The 21,640-nt window shown below is 37.7% G+C and overlaps 3 protein-coding genes across 3 annotated transcripts; 1 reads left to right on the forward strand and 2 right to left on the reverse strand.

Annotated features, from left to right (window-relative positions):
* Nucleotides 1–629: 629 nt before the first annotated feature.
* Nucleotides 630–8,134, reverse strand: LOC103938784 (sister-chromatid cohesion protein 3). Its single transcript, XM_009348827.3, has 21 exons — nt 7,998–8,134; nt 7,706–7,904; nt 7,127–7,239; nt 6,831–6,923; nt 6,274–6,437; nt 5,945–6,181; nt 5,655–5,799; nt 5,385–5,563; nt 5,144–5,289; nt 4,912–5,039; nt 4,308–4,481; nt 3,721–3,882; nt 3,438–3,638; nt 3,218–3,355; nt 2,926–3,123; nt 2,665–2,809; nt 2,309–2,415; nt 1,946–2,083; nt 1,561–1,826; nt 1,335–1,459; nt 630–1,105 (listed from the first exon to the last, which is right to left on the reverse strand). Exons 1-21 carry the CDS (start codon nt 8,049–8,051, stop codon nt 849–851), a joined length of 3,369 nt encoding a protein of 1,122 aa, XP_009347102.2. The 5' UTR covers nt 8,052–8,134; the 3' UTR covers nt 630–848.
* Nucleotides 8,135–9,169: 1,035 nt separating this feature from the next.
* On the reverse strand, nt 9,170–12,757 carry LOC103938783 (NPL4-like protein 2). The gene is made up of 2 exons (XM_009348825.3): nt 11,504–12,757; nt 9,170–9,684 (listed from the first exon to the last, which is right to left on the reverse strand). Exons 1-2 carry the CDS (start codon nt 12,494–12,496, stop codon nt 9,430–9,432), a joined length of 1,248 nt encoding a protein of 415 aa, XP_009347100.2. The 5' UTR covers nt 12,497–12,757; the 3' UTR covers nt 9,170–9,429.
* Nucleotides 12,758–17,822: 5,065 nt separating this feature from the next.
* On the forward strand, nt 17,823–20,614 carry LOC103938782 (rho GTPase-activating protein 2). Its single transcript, XM_009348824.3, has 4 exons — nt 17,823–18,356; nt 19,033–19,153; nt 19,241–19,591; nt 19,692–20,614. Exons 1-4 carry the CDS (start codon nt 18,025–18,027, stop codon nt 20,283–20,285), a joined length of 1,398 nt encoding a protein of 465 aa, XP_009347099.2. The 5' UTR covers nt 17,823–18,024; the 3' UTR covers nt 20,286–20,614.
* Nucleotides 20,615–21,640: the final 1,026 nt, after the last annotated feature.

Below are 21,640 nucleotides of genomic sequence, written 5' to 3' on the forward strand. Positions count from 1 at the left end.
GTGGCTCATGTTAAGTATTCCGATTTTTCGCCACCATCGGCCTCAGTCTCCTTCGCGGCCTCAGCCTCCTTCGTCTCCCTTGCGCCTTAGTATTCTTCATTCACACCTACAACACTGTCATCCACTTCGTTTTGGTGTTTCTGTGAGTTTTGTTGATGATTTGTGCAGTGGAGTTAGGAAGCCAACTTCCCAACAAGAAAAGATCTAACGGGTTCGAGCACAAACCAAACCGAAATGAACCAATCAGAAACCGAACCAAACTAAATTTGTTAATTCAGTTTGGTTTTCGGGTTTGGCGTGCAGCGAACTGAACCAGACCATAACCAACCCTAGTCCATCGAACTTACCATACAAGTTCTTTCTGTTGTGGAGGAGAGAGGATCCTCTTTGTAAAAATCCCAGAAATCCTCGAATCATATCCGTTTATCATATATCGTGCGATCAGTTTTTATTAGGTATTGTTTATATTCAATTTTAAATAAAAAAAATTATAATGATTTCTGACTACATGATATACGGATATGATTTGAAGATCTCAGAAATCCTCACAGAGGATCCGACGAGGATCCTCACTCGTCGTGGAGTGTTGCTCGATCCGAACATGTATTTATGCGTAATGACATACTTCGAAAGGTTAATTAATCTCGATTATGCAGTAATAAAGATCCACCGAGCCAATAGGGAGACCCGAAAACGATTAGACAGATGTGCAAGTCGACAAACTATATACGCCTTCAAGTGTACGACGTGCAGGTTGCAATTCTAATTTAAACATGCTGCACAGCGAAAGAAAAACCATCGATCAGCCGCTTTGACGCGGCGAAATTACCTTTAAGCTCTCAATGCCCTCATCTGGCCTTCGTTTCCGCTCTTGCAACTCTCAATGCCCTCAACTTGGCCGATGACCTAAATGACTGTATCAAAGGAGCATCTTCATCGTCATCCTCGTCGTCTTGCTTGTTTTCTTCCTCTTGAGCATTTTCATGGTCCGATGCGCTTATTAAATCTTCTTCTTCACTCGAACTCTGCTCATCAAAGAGTCCCTTTCCCCGACGCTTTTTGCGTGGGCGACCCCTGCGCTTTACAGAGGGGGCATCCTGTTCATCTGCAGTTATACAATACTCGGATTAAAACACAATAGAATATCATACTTGCAAAACAAAGCCTTCAAGGATCAACAAAATGCAGCATATTCAATTGCATGCATCAGAAGCTCCAGATGATTGTAACATATCAAGGATTTAAATATTTCGTTAAACCAAAATCCTGTAAACATAATGCACAGATGAAAGATTAGCGAGGAAAGTACAGAGACAAGTTCTGTCTGGTCATACCTTGGATACCTTCATTCTTTGCATATTTCTCAAGCAAGTTGTCAACAAACGTGTGATAGGGGCGCCAGCCACTGGGATCTTCATCCGTATTTACATTTTCTGTTCTGCTCTGGACATCCTTCACACTGCTCGCAGAAGAAATCATAAAGATTTAATAGCAAATGGCGAAAGTATAACTTGGGAAAATTTCGAAAGAGGACAATATTTTATTAGAAAAAAGTCTTACATGTCCAGGATATCAGATGTTGGCAATTTGGATACGAAATGGATCACAGCACCTTCCAGAAAAGATAACTGCTTCGGCGCATCTAGAAATGCATATTCTATGCCATCACTAACAATTTTTAGAATGTTTGATCTGTGCTTGTTCCTGGCAGCACCTATAAACATCCCAGAAATCCGAGCAGCCAATTCTTTACATTCTTGAAAACACTTGCTTGCTGAAGATTCATCATCACTCTCAGAAAGTTGAACCACGTACCGCTGGTAGGCCTAATCAATTAAAAAAACAATGACATTTCTTATATCAGCACACATCAGTAAATTTAACTGTCATTCCACCTACCGCCCCCACCAACAACAAAGACCCCAACCATATTCACGAGTCATACCTTTTTCAGCGCCTCGAAGAAAATTTTGGGAAGATCATCATCTTTCTTCTTTAGACAAGTAATGAGATTCTTAATAATCTCTGCTACAGATGTTCCATGTATCAAAAATCGAGAGATAATCTCCGGACCAAGATATTCCTGCATTAACAATCAATTATAGAAAACCTACAAAAGCTTTATATATAAACTCAAGCAGGCATAAATACATTTTGGGACTTCTACTTGCTTAATCATGAGCAACTATATGCTAGGATAGCAAATCACAAACCCACCAGACTGCACATGATTCGTATCTAACAGGATGAAATTTACCATTCAGTATATGATAGATATATATACAAATACAAAAAATACTATCCTCACCTTAGAACCTACATCGTTAGCAACCAACTTTGCAGCAGCAATAATTACTGCTTCTCTGTTTGCCTCCTCAATATATTCTCGGTTCGCATATTCATCTTCTGTCTCATCTGTGAAACAGAAATCGGAAAGACAATTTATAAACGAATATAATGGAAAAATGTCTCCCTACAATCTTGACGCAGAAATGACCTTTGAGTACATAACAAAAGGTTAAGTTTAACATGTAGTTTGTTCTGATTCAAAGTCCAATTATTATTTTTCGGCCAGAGATTACAAGTCAAATCTTATATAAAATTAGAACCTGAAATTGAAACATTACTTTTAGCTACAGAGGAGATCAAGAACATATTACTAACCTGAAATACTGAGCTGTTGCACACATAGGTTCCAAAATTTTTTAAGAATGGATGCATCTGGATGATATCCCAACCTTTCCAGATTTGTTGAAGCAAAAAGTGTCTTTCTAAACATAAACCACAACTCTGATAGCAGAATACAAACCTTGAGCACAGCAATTATTTCATTAGACTGGTCCATAAATTTTCCAAATCCAATCCAAATTATATAGCTAGTATGAATTTATTGAGATACGAAAAAATTCAGGTAACAATGCTTACCCTACAAGCTAGCTGATTAGCAGGATTACCCTCCAATTCAGGAGGGCTGTTAAGAAAGTACTCTAGTTGCTGAGACAAGGAATTGCGTTTCACCAATAGAGAAGACAAAGATGCTTCAGAGACAGTCTCACTAGTGATGATTGACTGCAGAGACCATTCCAAATGCAGAGACATGTTGAGAAGCAGAAAACTGATAACCTGAAATGAGCATTAGCAGCAAAATAATAAATGACTGCAAGAAAATCTGAAAATACAGACAACGATTTCTATTCTAAAGTAACCACAAACAAACCTCATGGTCCCTGCTTGTATGACTCTGAAGAGTTGAGACAAGATCTTCATACAAGGTATCAGTAGAAACAGCTCTTGTTAATTGAAGCTCATACAACCTTTTCAAATTCACCAGAAGAGGATATTCATCACCACCATCCTGCAGTTCCAATAACATTTAACTTACCACATTTCCGTCAGTTGGCAAGGAAGGAAGAAAAGAGTATATGATTGAAATATACCGCCACTTCTTTCATTGCAGATTTAAGCTTGGCAATAAGCTCATCCTGAAGTTCCTTTAGTGTATTACGAGCAAAATCTTTTAGCTCCCCTTGACTCTCCGTGGAACAAAGGTTGATAGCATTTACGCAAGATCTCAGTGCCTCCCTCTCACCATGTTTAAAAAATGCCTCCTTGATGAGTTGAAGGACAGTTTTGAAGTTCTGGAAAAGCATATGGCAATTTCTTTGAGACTACATTGTATAGAAATATAACAAGCAACGGAAAAACCAATCAGCTACCCACCTGCTCCTGCCTCTTCAGGGAATATAGCTCAAGATTCATGTGCACGATAATTTCAATCAGTGATGGTACTTTTGTTTTGTCAGCCATGAACTTCCGTAGAAGTAATGGGTAATTCTTCATCATGGCAAGAGTTATATCTCGTCTGTTGTGTTCAAATACTTCCTGACATTCATAATAAAATGCAATTTAGAATCAAGACCTCTTTTGTATGTTTCAGTAAAACCAGCATGAAGACTTCTGGCAGGAAAAGACACAAACGGAGCAGTAAGCTTCAAGGAAAGCATGACAACTATTAAATTCATTCCCAAAACATGCTTGATTAACATGGCAAATACCAAGCAACACAAAGATAACACAACATTCAGCACTTATTTAACAAAGGCAGCAGCGTCAGTCAGACATAAGCAAATCAGGCAACAGTAACTGGAAAAACAATCCAATATCAAAATTGAAAAGCACCAAAATTCATGAGGCTTGTCTAATCAAGCCGTAAACACCATATATACTGACAAAAAGAACAATGACTACTTTAATTGAAAAGGTGTTTCAGAAAACAAAGGGATAAAAGATAAGGTGAATTTACGCACTTTTTGAGCTTTACTGTAATGTGGCTTTCGGTTATCGGTGGCAGGAACAATCCTCTCTCCTACGGCCTTTTTGACAGATGAACAAAGAAGTCGTACCAAGTTTGTTGCATCCTCCTCAGTAAGCTCGATCAATGGATTCTCATTCAAAAGCATGGAGATAATACACTTCCAATCCTGCAAAGTATCACCAGCCTAAGAAACAATAAAAGTATATGGAGGGCTCCCGCTGACTTCCATTTTTTTTATCTTTTAATTGACATGTGAATAATATTTGGCAAGCTAGACTAGAGCCTCTCAATTTAACTTGGAGGCCAGCCCTTTCCCAAGCATTACAGAATAAAAGATATTGACCAATTGGAGTGTATTGATTTTGCTTGAAGGTCAATCCACCTAGACTACCTTTTGTTCACATTCGACATATACTGTAAACATTTCGTGAACATAATGATGTCCATTGAAAAATATATCTCAATTAGCTTCTCCAAGGAATAAGCCTCTTGAGTTTTTCTTTTTTTGGAGGAAGAAGTAACTTTCAATAAAGATAGAGGTTGAAAGGCATAAATTAAAAGTACTACTTAACAAAAAACAAAAATAAAAAACACACCTTCATTGCCTTCATGTACTCCCAAACATCATCAATGACATAGATGCTTAGAATTGGATCGGCAGAGAACTCATTTAGAATTTTCAACATTCTCCCAAGATGGACCTCAGAAGAATTGCTGCCATCTCCTGCAAAGAATAGTTTCATCAACACATGTACTTGTTCTGAGAACTGGTTGATAACATGGAATAATAAAATCCACAAGTGCAATAGAGTTTGGAAAAAGTGAAACCTTTTGCACCAGATTGGGAGCTATTAAACTTCTGAGAAATCAAGTGTTCATACACTAATGCCCCTATAGCATGCCTGATCTCTGGTAGGTTATCGATAAGCAGATCATATAAAGGAATCAAATCATCATCTTGTAGAAGCTGGTGTCTGCAGCGTAGAAAGAATTTAATTCAATCAGCTTTCACACAAATAGTAAAAAGGGAATAATTAATTTTTAAAGAGTTCCAAACACAGACAGGCACCTTAGTAGTTGTTTAACAAGGCCAATTGCACATACAGCCACAGAAATGTCGATGTCATCAGCAAGATCAATCATCCGACTAGAAAATCTTTCGGTGAATAGACCAAGAGTTGGCACATTATCATCAACCTCATAAAGATTTTGCAATGCAAGGACGGAAGCTTTTCTTACACCAGCACTCTTAGAAGCAGAAAAAAAAAAGAATAATACACGAGGTTTGTCAAGCACATAAGGAAATTAGTTTTAGAAAAATCTATAATCACAAACTTACTTTGTCATTTAGTGTCCAGCCAAGATACTTCAGGTATAAATCCTGCAAGAACAGTGATGGATAGGAAAGAATCCACACGCCTAGTGACTCTATGCAAGACATCCGAATATTTGGATCAATGTCTCGATAGCGATGCACAAATAACCTACAATGATGGCTTAAACTGTTATAAAGAACTACAGGATTATTATAAAGACAGAACTTTACCAAATCAAGTTTTTTATTTTTTTTAGAAAGGACTCGGAATCAGTTTTCGTTGCTTCTTATAGTGCCAAGTCAGAATATCCTACCCTTGAAATATCTTGCGCATCATCTGTTCTAGTATAGTTATCTTGTCATGAGTCGTTGAAAACCTCTTGTTCAGTGACTCCACACGAGGCCCCTCAGTTTGTTTCTTTTTTTCAGCATCTAATTGTCTACGAGTAGTTTCTCGCTGAGCACCAAGGGTGTTAGCAACAGATATAAACGATGTAACAAGCTGGAGACCCGTCAAAGTAGCAGCTTGACGATAAACTCTTGGAGGAGTGCTGGTTAACACAACCAAACCATTCAAACGAGAGCTTAGGTAATAGATAAATGCAGCTGTAACTATAGTAACTTCAAATATTTGAGCACTAACCATGACAAAGCAATTATATAATCCATGCATTTCTCGAACAAGATCTGATCAACCAATGGCCCATGTTGACATTCACGGACCAAATTATCCCAGAAAGATTGAAGATTTTCTTTGAAGTTCTTAAATTCCTTCTTTTTCGAACTTTGGTAATCTTCAACATTACCCTAAGAGGTCAGAGGAGTGAAGGATAACTTTGGACCAAAAAGATATTGATATACAACCACTTAATAGCTTAGAAACTTATTTTCTCACTAGGAACTGAAAGATGGCAGAAAAAAGTAAAGCACAAGTAAAAGAGAATCACAAAAGACAGAGCCCTTTTTCTTTTTTATAAGAAACAAACTTTTATTGAAAACAGAAAGGCTTACAAAAAGTGGATAATAAATTCACTAACTAACAACAAACCTATAGGCTATAGTACAAAAAGGACTCAATTACCAGACAAACTTGACCTCAAGCTCATTTTACAGCTGCTAACACATCCATTATTAACATAAGACAGAACTATGAGCAATTATAAACCACAAAGACCATAACAATAAAGAAATGAAGGATACACTTCTAGCAAGCTCGACAAGAGCAACCACAACATCATCAACATCAATCTCGTCCAGCAACTCTCCTTTGAATTGATACTTGGCCCCACATGCCTACACATATTTAAGTCTCATCATTCACAAGCTACTCAGGGATGACTAGTATTTTGATTGGAGGAAAATATATGTCCAACTGAGATGGGGGTGCTTCCCTCTTTTATAATATTCTTTAGATATGCCTTTCGCAATCAACAATTAACTGAATCAGTGACATTCTGTTACTTTTGATTTAATTACTAAAAGGTCTTCCAGATTACCTCAAACAGCATCATCAAAAGTTCAACCATAGCAGGTTTTGGATCCTTTTCATATCGCTCAACCCAAAGCTTGACTGCTTGAGGGATAAGTTTCCCATTGCCCTTGATGACCTCTGCAAAATATCACCAGAGTAAATTTAAACTCTCTACACACACCATCCTTAATCCTCATACAGTGTGGCTTTGAAATTAGGACCCAAATTATAAAGAATCATTCAAAAATTAAAGGTTGAGTCGGTTCACAAGAACTCCGGTCCTGAACAAACGAGTTCAAATGGTTTCATGCCAAGGCCATGACCCAACACTAACATTACCATCCTACATGATTGCTTAGTAGGGAATGAATGAATGAATGAATGAAGCAGGAAACCCTGTAGCAACTTAGTGGGAATCGTAAATTTATAGATACAGAATTCAGTCAAAAAAGTTTATCTCAATCCTTTAAAATTTCTTCACTCGTAAAATCATCCAGCCGAACCATTTAACTAAATAGGCAAGAAATCAAGAGAACAGGTAATATATCAATGTAATCATGGCGTTTCACATGGTTACATATAATTAGTGTACGAATTGAAGTACCAATCAAGGTGAGGCCGGCGAGTTTCTGCGGTGCGGCGGCAGAAGGGCCAGCGGCAGCGGCAGCGGCAGGTCGACCTCGTTTAGCTCTAGGACGAGCTTCTTTGAAGTCATCGGGTGAGCTCTCGCGCTCCTCCTGGTCGCTCCCGGTGGTGGTCCTCTCAGGGTTCTCAGTGGTCTGAGTCCGACCCCTAGTCCTCTTCTGCTAGTCAACAACGAAACGCACCGTATCAGGTACACAACCAATTTCACAGAATTGAGAGGAAGACAGAGAGTAAAGAGAAATGAAACTTACGCGGAGGACAGTCGTCGACGGTTCCGCCGCGGTGGCTGACGGTGGCTCCTCCATGGGCTACAGGCTACTGGTTCAGTGAGCACGAGATTTGCCCTAACTTAGAGAGAGAGAGACAGAGAGAGAGAGAGAGAGAGAGAGGGAGAGAGAAATCTCCCGCCTATAAGTGAAAAGGAGTTTTTCTTCATCTAGATCGGAGGGCCTCTTATATTTCAACACTTCTTTTTATTTTCATTTTTTAAAGTTTTTAATTAGAATGAAATTTGAATTTCCTTCCAAACCTCGTGAGAAATTAATCATTATCATAAAAAATAAAGAAAATTAATGAAAATGATTTGAAAACTTTGAGTTTTAACGAAAATAATAAAATAAAGGGTAAAGTAAATAGTATATTCAAGATTTACCTTTTCGTGTAAAAATATAGTTTTTCGTTAAAATGAACAGTACCTAAATCTTTTCATTAAAGTTCCCTAAAAAATATCTTAAAACTCTAATTAATAAGTTAGGGATTACGCACAAACGCCACTTGGACTTTTAAAAATTTGCAAAATATTACTCAAAGAAGTTTTATGATAGTTCAACTATTATAACGTAATTTTACTGCAAATGTATCACGCTTAATTTTTGTTTGAAATTTGCGCGAATACATCCCATTTATTTTCATTTGAAATTATGGAAGTAAATATCACGTGTTAAGGACCGTTTTCTTAGGAATATTTTTGCCACTTCTTTGAGCTATGGATGACTTAGGTAAAACATTGCGTTGACTAAAACTTGTCCTCTCAACATAATTACGTTTATTTTATTTGACTTTGTTATCATTATAAAGGAATTTGGATTCCGTTCGAAGTCTAAAGAATAAGAAATTCAGACTCTTGATTTGTATAAACGAGAGATCAGACCAGCAAAATAAGTTAATAAAAATCGTTGGTCCTTATATAAACGGCACGATATGGTTTTTTCCGTGAGTTTTTTTGTCGAAAATTTAAGCATCCTAAAGTAAAAGTGAAATGTGGGTGTTGAATCATCGAATAAAATGTCTCGAGTGGTATTTGTTGTCCTCCCTTTAAATTTACCACCACCTTTCCCAAGTTTACCACTCACACAAAAGTTGCACGACTCTCATCGGTGCTCACCTCCGACGATCGACAACCGATAAGCAATTAGCACCATGGTTTAGAAGATCAATTTATAAATCATAAAATTATAATACAGGCGACGACAACGACGACGACTCAAGCCTAGTACTGGCAAGCATAAACATCCAGACCAGAAACTTTTAATACATAACTTAAACTGCCCGAGAAAAGACACGTTAAAACGTAAGCTAGTCAGGTGCAAAGCAACCTTTTCGGGTGGTGCATGGCATTGCGTAGGAGCTAACCGCGACCAAGGATCATTGGTATAGAATCTACCAGTTTCCGAAAGGGCAGCACTAAGAAGTATTGGCCATAGTCTCGATCAATAACTGGTAGCCTTCTGGTATGGGTGATTGTGTATGGACACACACTGCCAAAGCAGGAACATCGTTAGCAACGTCTAGAAACCTGGCCAGTAAGAGCAGCAAATGGAAATCCGAAATTCGCTTCACAAGTGGAAGATTCTTAGCACGATCCAGATGAGTTTTCAGAGCCTTCAATGTCACTGGGGTGTTACGATTCTCAATAGGAAAGGATGATGAAAGTGGCCCCTGCATTGTGATACAAGTTCATGTCAGAACAACAGATATGTCTTCTTCACAGGAAGAAACACAAGCAAACGGAAAACGCAGTAAGTAGGTAAACCTATGCAGCAAAGTGATTGTACAAGATATATAAATCTTAAGGTGAAACCATCTAATTTATAAATCATTGCCAAGTGATATCTCACTATTTAGTGAAAGTTAGCTATTGTCTCACAACAGTAAACATCGTATACGGCAAGTGTTTCCCAGATAATGATTATAATCCATGCATCCCGATACTCCTTGCATTTTGATACCTTCAACCTTGTCAATCCGTAATAACTGCGGGACTAGCGCCCTAGTATTTCCATTACTTTGGCCGCAAATAAATTAGATATTCAACAACACTTGCTAAAGAGCCCTAGTAGAGTGAATCGTATAGGGTCACTACTAGAGACCTTTCTGAGATCACTTTCACAAATTATTAAAGATAACAAACAACTTTTCCTTTTTTAAGATTAACCACTTGGAGTGGATTCATCCCATCTGTGCTATTTAAACATCAAAGTGCTCTGTCCCTAATTTATTTTTTCTTTTCTTTTCTTTCCCTCCCCAAATATGTTTCCACTAATCATTACACCAAGAATAGGTCATCAGTGCTATCGTCCACACAAACTTGGACTTGCTGAATCAAATATTGTTGTTCTTGTTCCCTGTCTACCAAATAGGTAAGTTCAAGCAACTTCAAGAAAAAATGATCACGTGGCAAAAGTAAGGCACTAAATGATTGAGATCCAAAAAACAGCCAAGAGTTTTGAAGAATTGAATGCCCACTGAAGATATGTACTCTATAGCAGATTTACCGCAAATAAAACACAGGTTCCTGAAAGGAATATAACATACGAAATGCAAAAGTTTGGAGAGATGCAAAAGAGCTCATCTCCTGTCCTGGAAATATTGCATACACATATAACACATTCAAAATTGCTCTACCAAGTATCAACTAAACCAAATCTTATTACTCGAGTGACGAGCTAGAAAGCCAGGGAACCCCAGGTCCTTGCAGGCAACCCAAAACCAAAGCGAACTACTGAAATCTCAGCCAAGAAATGACAAATGCTTATTGAAAAATAAATGAATAAAACTAAACAAGAAAAACTGTACACTAATTAAATTTGCAAATACTCGAACTACCAACATATGAGTGAACACCGCACCCTCAACTATCCGGTCAATTGGTCAAGCTTCAGTGTCGACTGTAAGTATAGGGAATGGGATCTAATTCTTGGAAAATTGATTCAGAAGAACTAATGCGTGTATAACCCTATAATATATACCCATACAGCTCAGACCCTTATCAACAGCAAAAAGCACAACACTAACTAGGAAAGTGGAATGTCCAACCCACACACAGATATAACGGCAACAAAATTTCCTCCACATCCAGTCTTAAACATCTACTGAACAGCAGGCAATTCAAAACCAAAGTAAGCTATTGAATACAACTAGAATAAATAAGGAAACAGGCTATGCAATTGCCTTCATCATAACATGATTTTACCCCAATTTTCTTATTTCCTACCACATTTTCACATTATTTCCATGACTTTAATAACACTATTCAAAAGAGTTCATTGCCTATTTCACAACAATACAAGGTTCTAGAGAGTTCAATGCCACACTAGGTTATAGACATGCTTCAACTATCAACCGGGACAGTGATTGTTAGGGGGAAAACCGAAAAAGTAACAATCATCATCAAGATAAACAACAATCTAAACAAATAGTGCAATTCAAATTGTTCAAGTAAACTAAGACAAAACAAAACAATTGAATCGAAGCGCACCTGGTGATCGAAGATCTTTACTACCACCAAGAAAAAATCATTGTCCACCTCCTTAGTATCCTTCACTCCAAGGACAACATCCTTCTTCATCTTGGACAACTTGGGATCATCACCCTCTCCAATCTCAGTCTCAAACCACCCTTCCTTAAACAATTTAATACACACATCACTCATCTGAAAAGCTTCAAAATGCACATCAGCACCACCATCCTCATTCACCTCCAACTTAACCATGGCGGTCACCCACTCCTTCAAGCCGCCCTCGGAGTGGAACTCGGCCGCCTGAAGCACCTCCCTATTCGACAAAGTATAGTCCTTTGTGTCCTGGCTCACTGACTGGGTGAATATAAACCCGACCCGCCTCATCCCCAACCCCATAGCAATAGCCTCCACCGCCTTCTCCTCCTCCGGGTCTCTGTAAAACACCAAATTCTCCTCCGTCCCCTGCTGCGGAGGCTCGTAGATGAAATCCACCTCCACCTTCCCCTCCTCCGACACCGTACCGTACATAAACCCTCCCCGCTTCGCCGCAAAAGCCAGCGTCTCACTCACATAATGCTGGAATGCATTAGCGCAATCCCGATCGAACGACACCAGTTCACAGTGAGGGTTCTCCTGGCGCGTGACCTTCATCTGCTTGGCGATCAAATCATCCATGGTCATCTTCCTCCCGAAAGAGCCCGCGGGGTGAAAAGCCGGCCCGGCGACGGTGCGCTCGCCGTCGTAAGCCAAGTACAAAATCGACCCATGTGCGAGATTCAGCGCCGTCAGAGGCGTATTGGGATTGGCCATGTCGGTGAATCGGGCGATTTCTTCCTGGGTTTTCGCCAAGAGGAGGTTCTGGTTGGTGGAGATGGTCTGGTTCTGGAAAGGGATTCGGAGCTGGGTTTGAATCAGGGATTTGAGTTCGGAGACGGTGGTGCCCTGTGGGTTCTCCACAGTCACTCGTTCGAGGCCGTCTCTGCTGCGAACTCGGAGCATCATCTTTGCCATTCGGCTGTAGATGGGTGGTGGGGTTATGGGGTTTTTTTTGTAGGGGTGGAGGAGGCGGTGGCGGGGGGGTGGGGATTAGAATTGGAATCGGATTCGGATTCGGGAGGCCGTGGGATTTGGGAAAGGGAGGAAAGGTGGGGAATTTACAGAAACTTGGGGAAAGTGAAGGGGGAAAAGTATAATGGTGGAAACTTGGGGAAGGGGAAAGTTGTGGAACAGTGGAAGTGAGAGACAGAGAGAAGCGGAGAAGAAGAAGAGTATCGAATCTAAAGATCAATTGGACTTGTATTGGGTGTATTCAATGGGAGAATTTGAAAAAGTAACCAAATTTTAAACCCTACGCAGAATTATGTTCATTTTTTATCACTATCATTTAGGCCTGATTTGATACTGAGGTGATTCTAAAAAAAGTTATATAAAAAAAAGTTGGGAGCTGTTTTTGTGTTTGGTAAACATTTAGCTTCAATTTTTTTTCACAATTTTTGGTGAAAAAAACCAAAAACAAGAAGCTGCAAAACCCATCTTTGAAAAACCAAAAACAATTTTTTTTCACAATTTTTCACATTTTTTTCACAATTTTAACACTATAATACTGCTTTTTTTATTTCAAAAGCACTTTTACAAAAAAAATTTACCAAACACTATGTTGTTTTATTTCACAGCTGCTTATTCTCACATCACAGCATAAACAGCTTTTTTTCAAAGCACAACAATACCAAACCAGCCCTTAGTGTGGTGTATGCTCATCAACTTCTTTATCACCGTTAGATGATTTTGAATTTTGAGATTTGTGCTTATCCACTACATGAATCTCGAAATTCAAACTCATCTAAAAGTAATAAATATGGTGTTGGTGGTGAGCAAAAATGCTCCCTATTATAACCACCATTTTAATTATACGATAATTCCAACTAAAATTTAATGTAAAAGTATTAATAAATCCTTATTATTAGGAAAACTAATGAAAAGGGCTTTAAAACTTTGAGTTTTAATGATAATGACAAAATAAAGGGTAAAGTGAATAGTACCAAAATAGATTTTTTAGTGTAAAAATGTGATTTTTCGTTAAAGTTAACAGTACCGTAAATTTTTTTGTTAAAACCCTCTTTATTATTTAGAAAACTAATCATATTTTGTACCACAAAATAATTTTTAGCTACTTTTTATTATTCTTACAAATTTAACCAAAAATGCAAGCAAAAGTTTTAGATTGCCCCTCTCTTCGACTCCCACCAGTCCACCACAGCCCCGCCACCCAACCACACCATCTCTTAATCCCAAATCCAGTTAGGCTCTCAAAACTGATGCAAAGAAATATGTGTGTCAGAATTAAAACATATATAGAGAAACGAAAGGAGTAGCGGGAAGATTGCCCCACTATTGTTTGGTGTTAGCAATGTAAGCATATGTTTCCTTTCTTGCATAAATCGACCTTACTACACATAAGCCTTTCCCAGGCTTATCAAGATGCCGCAAATCCGATTTTAAAATAATCGAATACGGGCTTTTGGAAAAAATGTTTTTTGTGATATTCATAATGTTATAGAGTAGTCGTACGGCTGTATAGGAAAGATTGGGAGGATGAAAGAGTTTGCAGTCTAGAATTCAATACCTAAGACTGGCATCGGTTGTAGTGGGTGCGGCGGTGGTGGTGGATTTGAAAGAAGAGATGGGTGAGGTGGGAACTAGGATGGAAACGGTTAGGTTTGGGAACGGAAATGATATGTTCATCCCCATAACCACAAAAATTAATCATATCCATAATCGCAAATTAATCACGAGTATAATCCATAACCACACCCACTGAGTAATGGATTATCCATCGGTTAACGGGTATATCCATCTTTGTCAATACAAAAGATATATTCATTCAGTTGAGACATTATAAGTTGGTAGATATTAATTTATTTATTAAACATTTGATGTATAAAATGATCCAATGAATGAATCTTGTTGAGTATAAAAATTAAAACACTGATGATGTTGGCTTGTCCTTGATATCTCCCATAAGCACCATTGAGTTCGCATTGATTTTGATTCAAAACTTTACTTTCCTACAAAATGCAACTTTTGTATTCTCAAGGTAATGGTTCGGAGAATAATGGATATACACATACATACATATTATATACTATTATATTATATATAAATTATATTATTTACTATTCGAGTCAGATTCGGTTACAGATACAGTTTGTGGACCTTTATAACCATATCCAAAATCATAACCTAATATAAATTGTTTTTCCCCATATCCAAAATACCCAAACTTCCATACTCAAATCCGTTCCATTCGGCCAGTTATCCACGGATATCGGGTTTAACAGTTATAATTGCCATCTCTAGGGGCTAGGAAATAGGGGGAAGAGACAAGGGAGAAGGGAGGGGCAATTTAGAACTTTTGTATGAATTTTTGGTTAAATTTATAATAATAATAAAAAGTAGGTTTAAATTCATTTTGTGGTACAAAATATTGCTAGTTATCCAAATTTTTCATATTCAATTCAGAATTTGAGAAATTTTAATAGATTTATAAATCTATAGAATTTAAGGGAGTTTAATTGATTGGGCTTTTTGTTTTGGGTCGACGCATACTTGGGCTTAAGCTTTTTCCTGGGCTGGTTTGGACTTTGGGTCGCACCCGATAATGACGAGATAATCAAAATGATTATCAAATTAGTCATTTGCTACCCTGGGCTCTCCTCGCCTGACGAAAGAAAGTAATGTTAAAAAGATTAAAATTTTAAATAAACTTTGCAATCCAAATGAAATGTGTCACCAATAGAAAATAAGTACGTTAATCAACACTTAAATAATAACTTAAACATCAACAACCACATTATTTAGTTTACCAAATTTGATTTCTCTAATATTAATTGGGCCCGATTGAGCTAGAGAGGACAAAGTACACATCCCGAGATAGTTAAAATTGGTCATGGCTTGCTTACAGTACGCTCCCATCTCATGGCTGCCATGTTAAAGAGGAGCTAATAAAATTATCTTTTTGTTAAGTTGCAATTCTTCGAAATCGGGGTCTCTCTTTCTAGACGGATATTGGACCACCACGGCTTATAGATTTGTATCTTTGATAAGCATTTGATTTCTAATTAATATTGTTTTAGCATCTGTGACACTCTTTTATTTTTTTTACCTAAATTTTGTCGATATAGTTTTTCTTGAGTAAAATTTTGATGAGTCGACTCTTTTACAAGTCGTTTGATAATGCCGTATATGTTTTTTGGTACGGAATCCTATTTAGCCTTTGAAAAGTTGGGGGCTAATGAATTTTTAGGAATGGAAATGATTTTCATAGTCTCATTTTCTCTTCTTACAACACTCTTTTTTATTTCTAAGCCTTGAATTGAACAAGTAAAAGAGGATTAATTTATAGAAATTAACATGGGTATGTAGAACTAGAAAATTTTAATAGTTTGTGAAAATTGTTTTCTTTTACCAAAGTTTTTTTTTTTAATTCTCAAGTGAATTTCATAAATTTCTTAAAACAAAAAGTAGAAAAGCACAAATAACAAACTTCTATGCAGGAAGTATTAGAGCTAGTGTGAAAATGTTTTCAAAATGGCTAAAAATATTTCTAATCAAAATATTTTTAGAATAAATTCTTAATAAAAATGTAAGTGAACCCTAGAATCACTTTTAAAACCTGAATACATTTTTACCATAAACGATTTCTGACTCATTTCAAAAACATTTTCAAACGAAACCCTTAATTATCACGATTATTTTAACTTATTCTCTCTAGGCATTACCAAATATAATTGAAAGTACAGCAATGGAGCTCTCAAATCAAATGTTCATAAAACCAAGATCTTCTTTGGGTCCCAAAATGTTCCACACAAATAATTCCAAATATTTGATTGGAAAAGAAAAAGGTAATAATTAATATAATACAATTGGGGAAAAATAAAAGAAAAAAAAACAAAAGCTGAATCCATTTTCTTCACTCGGGTATTTGGCCTAAAAAGCCCCTCCACTGATGGTCACATCAAACTTGTCGTTACTTGCGGGCCCGCCACATCACTCAACGGTCGGATCTCCACAAATTCAAATTGTTTTCTTTCCCAAATTCCAAGGACCGACGACCACATGATTTCTTCTGACCAAATGACATTTTGACTTCCATCTTTGGTCGTTATTACTAACAAAGTATCAAGGGAAAATTTCTACTGTAATCATTCTTTCGATGTAAATTTAATGGAATACATTACATTCGATGATCGAATCGATATATGATATTTATTGTTTTAACACATCTTACTAAAGAGATACGACCGACGAAATGAAACAGTTAGATGTGATGTTATATGATTGTATTTTGTTGAGATTGAATTTAACAGTTAGATGTATGCTGAAGAATTCTTAAAATATTATAATATATTGCTTATATTAACGCCTTAACATGTTAGTCTAAATTGCTTAAAATGCAATGTAATTATACGTTGATGAATGGTAGAAGGACTCTTTAAAGGTTTTTTAGTTAAAATGGTCATTAAAATTTGCATAACTGATCACTTTGATCTCTGAGATTTGAAATCAATAGAAATAGTCGCTGAGTTTGTCAATCATCAATCATATTGGTATTTTCTTAAAAAATCTCAATTAAATAAAGATCAAATGACAAAAACATCCTCATTTTTGTCAAATCATTTTGGTTCATTATTTATTAAATTGAAGGTATTTTTGTTTTTTAGTTTTTAATTTTTCAAGAAATGACCAAAATGATTGATGATGAACAAACTTAGGGACCACTTTTATTGATTTCAAATCTCAGATACCAAAGTGATGAGTTATGCAAATCTCAATGACCACTTTGGCTAAAAAGCCCTCTTTAAATTTATTATGAGATCCTACGATCAAATATTTTAGTCCTTTGATCCAATTATGGATTACTTCGCCCATTCAAGTGGGGAAATTAAGATGAAAAGTGATAAATTTAAGCATAGGAGGAAATTGGCACGTTTCAAAAGATTGTAAAAATTTGCATATGACATTTTATAGTCGTGAAGAAAAATCATGCATATGAACTCTGGGGCGGATTTGATTCTCCACTATTCTTTCTCCTTCTAATAACTAATTATTTAACTTATTAACGTTACCGTTTGTAAAAAAGAAAAAATTATCCTATTATCAATGCTTAATTGTGATGTAATTAAATGATGTTAACCATTGACTTGAATGAATTCATAGTGAAGATTTGTGTTGCCAAAAAATACCGAAAGCGAGGGGGTACAGTGGCACATTTGTTATTACTATAAACTAGGAGGTCAAAGTCACCAAACGCTGGAGATAAAGTGAAATTTCAAACGAGTGGCCGTTTGAACTTAGAAAATAAGTTGGAACTTCAAAAACCCTCGCACCATCTCTTCAATGCGATTCAAAGCAAGCCTCAGATTTTCACACTACGACTGAGATTTGTACTCTCTTTCTCTCTACCCCAACAGCAAAGGTCTAAGCATTTCAGAGACACCCAAAAGATTTTACAGTGCAGAGAGAAACACAGAGAGAGGGAGATGACAGGGCTTGTGATGCTGACGAGGGGCGGCGGCTGCGGAGGCGGAGGTGGCGGAAATGGGAAAGGAGCAAAAGGAGCTAACAAGAGCTCAGAAGAAGAGCAGAACCAGATCTCTGTGGCTGCTCTTCTGTTAGCTGCTGTGAGGAAATCCATGGTGGCCTGCCGTGTCGAAAGAGGCGAAGAAGTCATCTCCGCCGTCCACAACATGGAGATCGGGTGGCCCACGAACGTCCAGCACGTTACCCATGTCACATTCGATCGGTTCAATGGGTTTCTGGGCCTTCCGGTGGAGTTCGAGGTTGAGGTCCCAGGCAGAGTTCCCAGTGCTAGGTAAGTAAAGTTCTTGTTTTTGTTTTTTGGGTAGTCTTAGGTTTACGAAATTCGACATGGGTTTCTCTTAGAATGTTCAAATTATTGTTCTTTATGATGTTTTTACTTTTTATAAATCTTGGAGAATTAAAGTAAATTGCTTGATGAGCGTGTATTTGAGTTTTGAGCCCTTTTAGCTCTCCTTGTCTTTCGACAAGGCGACATTCTAAGTCTAATTTACGAGGAGAGAGATTCTAACTTGGAGAAAGTAGCGAGCGCATTTCCATAGCCAATTGGCGTAACCCACATAGTCAGCTCAATTAACTCTTTATGCTTCTGATGTGGGGTTTTGAAGAAATTGTAGTGTCAGGCAAGGGTTTAAACTTGACCAAACTGTTTTATTACATTGAGTGTGTCCTACTGTAGTAGCCATCTTCAGTAGCCATTCAATGAAAATTGTTCAAAAATGTGCAATTTTTCTTTCAGTAGTTTCCCAGCCCGCGATTACCCCAAGGACTAGATGGGATTATAATCGTATTCGGGTATCCTATTTTTCTCTGTGTCTAAAAGTTCTGATGTTGGGCTATACGGGAGTTAGATGTTCCGATTGAGGTAACAAAGGGAAGTAGAAGTTCATTTTGATTTATTTCTGTGTGTTTAATGCATTGTCTAACTTGTAAATCGTCTAATTTTACAGTGCAAGCGTGTTTGGGGTCTCGGCGGAGTCAATGCAGTTGTCTTTTGATTCAAAAGGGAATAGTGTCCCTACTATTCTCTTGCTGATGCAGGAGAGATTATACTCACAGGAAGGATTGAAGGTGAGAAATTTTTTGTGCATTTGTGAATTTCGCATTTTGATTCTTTTATCTTTATCAGTCTCTTACTAGTCCCTTTGGAAGTTTCAGGCAGAAGGAATATTTCGTATAAACCCTGAGAACAGCCACGAGGAGCTTGTGAGAAGCCAATTGAACAGGGGCATTGTGCCTGATGACATTGAAGTCCATTGTTTGGCAGGCCTAATCAAAGCCTGGTTTCGAGAACTTCCTTCGGGAATACTGGATGGACTGTCTCCTGAAGAAGTTCTTCAATGCAACACGGAGGAGGAATCCGTTGAGCTTGTGAAGCAATTAAAGCCAACCGAGACCGCGTTGCTCAACTGGGCAGTCAATCTGATGGCTGATGTTGTTGAGGAAGAAGAACTCAACAAAATGAATGCGCGAAATATCGCTATGGTTTTCGCTCCAAACATGACTCAGGTAATTTAAAACAGCCGAAAATATGTTTTTTTTTGCCTAGTGTTGCTCAATGATTAAGGTTGATCAATTAAGCCCTTTTTGCAAATTCTTTCCCCACCAGATGTCTGATCCTCTGACGGCTTTGATGCACGCTGTTCAAGTAATGAATTTGCTAAAGACACTGATTATGAAGACGCTAAGAGAGCGTGAAGAGAATGATGAAACTGGAGGATATTCACCAATGTCATCTTGTTCATCTGATCATCAAACCGATGAAGACTCTGATGATAGTCAGCAGGAAATGGATATTAGATCTGAATTAGAGGGACCAACATCAGACTATGATGAAAACACGCACTCCATCCACAGCAGCGAAGATGAAGATGAAGTTCGATCAGTAAGTGAGATAGAAGAGTGTTTATTAAGGCACTTAGGAGAGAACAAAACTGCCGGAAACAGCTTGGTGGTGGCAGATCAACCAACAGGCGAATTGTGCGGGGAACATCTGAGCCCTCAAAGTTGCATGAGCTTCAACATGGACTCTGGCACATCGTTTTGTGACAGCAAAAATGGGAACTCCGCCCTCAGTACTACGAGTGACGGGGAAGCCTCATCAGGGAAATGTATGGCAGCTGAGGAAACTAATGTTCAAATGGAGAGCCCTTCGTCAGCATCGAGTTCAAACAGGAATAAAATAGAGACAGTGGACAGATAAGCGGAGTCTAATTCACCAGCGCTTCATTTTCGCATACTCTCTAGAGATTTAGTTTGCTCTCCACAGTCAAGTTTCTTGTATATTATATAATGGTTTGTGAGAAGATTTAGTTGAACCAAGCTTGGGAAAGCTTGCTTGTGGTTTGAATTCTGACTTGATTAGCAAGTTAGGGTACAGCTTTGGGCTGAACTTATGCTGGATTTGTAGTAGAATTAGGACCATTACGGTTAGGAACTCTAACCTCTCTCTTTCATGTTCTGGATAGCTTGTGTGGAAGTCTGTTGTTGAAATCATGGGGAGATTGAATCATTATTTCTGAAATTCTGCTTGTTATGTGTTTTTGTAGTATCCTGATGTTCTTGTAGTTCATAATATGCGTAATGAAACATTTTCGTGAGTTCGAAATTTAATATATTCCGAGAAAATTTTATCATACAACAATGTATAACATATATCGGTGATTGTATCTATTATATTGGACACGTCCACATTTTCCTCCTAAAAATAGAATAATAATTACCGTTCGATTTGTAACGTACATCAGACATTGTTGTATGCCGTATGTACATTATCCATGGATGTTTGGAAAGAAAATTAAACAAATGAAGACTTTGGATGACATACCCCGACCGACATCAAGGTGTGTTGGCTATCACGTGAAGGTGACATAGCCATGTGTACAGTGTGGAAGTAACTAGATAAGATAAGATAAGGTGCAAGACGAAATAAGTGTGAATTCACAACCAAAGCATAAGTAGCCTAAGTGCAGTCCAGCAAGACGAATACTAATTATACAACACCCAAAGATGACCATACAATGGTGATAATATGTCAGAACTGCCGTGGATTCCTCGCAAACCACCAAAAAACACTCCTAACTAGAACCTGGAGGGGCGCAAAACAGAAAGAGTGGGCAAAAATAAAGCTTTTCAAAACCATTTCAATTATCAAAGATAGTAACCCCTCGCCGTAAAACCTATGTAATTTCCCAGAAAATAGAATACACCTCTATACCACAACCATGCTTAGAATAGCAAAATTCACATATATGCCATGTCGAATATCTCAACATAAAAATATGTAAGTCAGGTGATATAAATCAATGCAAATAATATGTCAGCCGGAGTCACCTAATGTGACCTGTATGGCTCAAATCCACATCTCAACAAATATACTTGCACACGAGTCGAAACCACCTAAAGTGGTCTGTACAACAGGACTATGTGTAAATAAATATGCTCAACTGCTACGATCACGTGAAGACTCTGTGAATGATCGCGGGTCATCTACGAGTCGGAACCACCTACAGTGGTCTGTACGACAAGACTGTGCACCTAACTTGGATCTAAGATGAG

The sequence above is a fragment of a genome, unplaced genomic scaffold (genome assembly GCF_019419815.1).
Source record: "Pyrus x bretschneideri cultivar Hongxiangsu unplaced genomic scaffold, Pyrus_bretschneideri_v1 Contig25, whole genome shotgun sequence".
Taxonomy (NCBI): domain Eukaryota; kingdom Viridiplantae; phylum Streptophyta; class Magnoliopsida; order Rosales; family Rosaceae; genus Pyrus; species Pyrus x bretschneideri.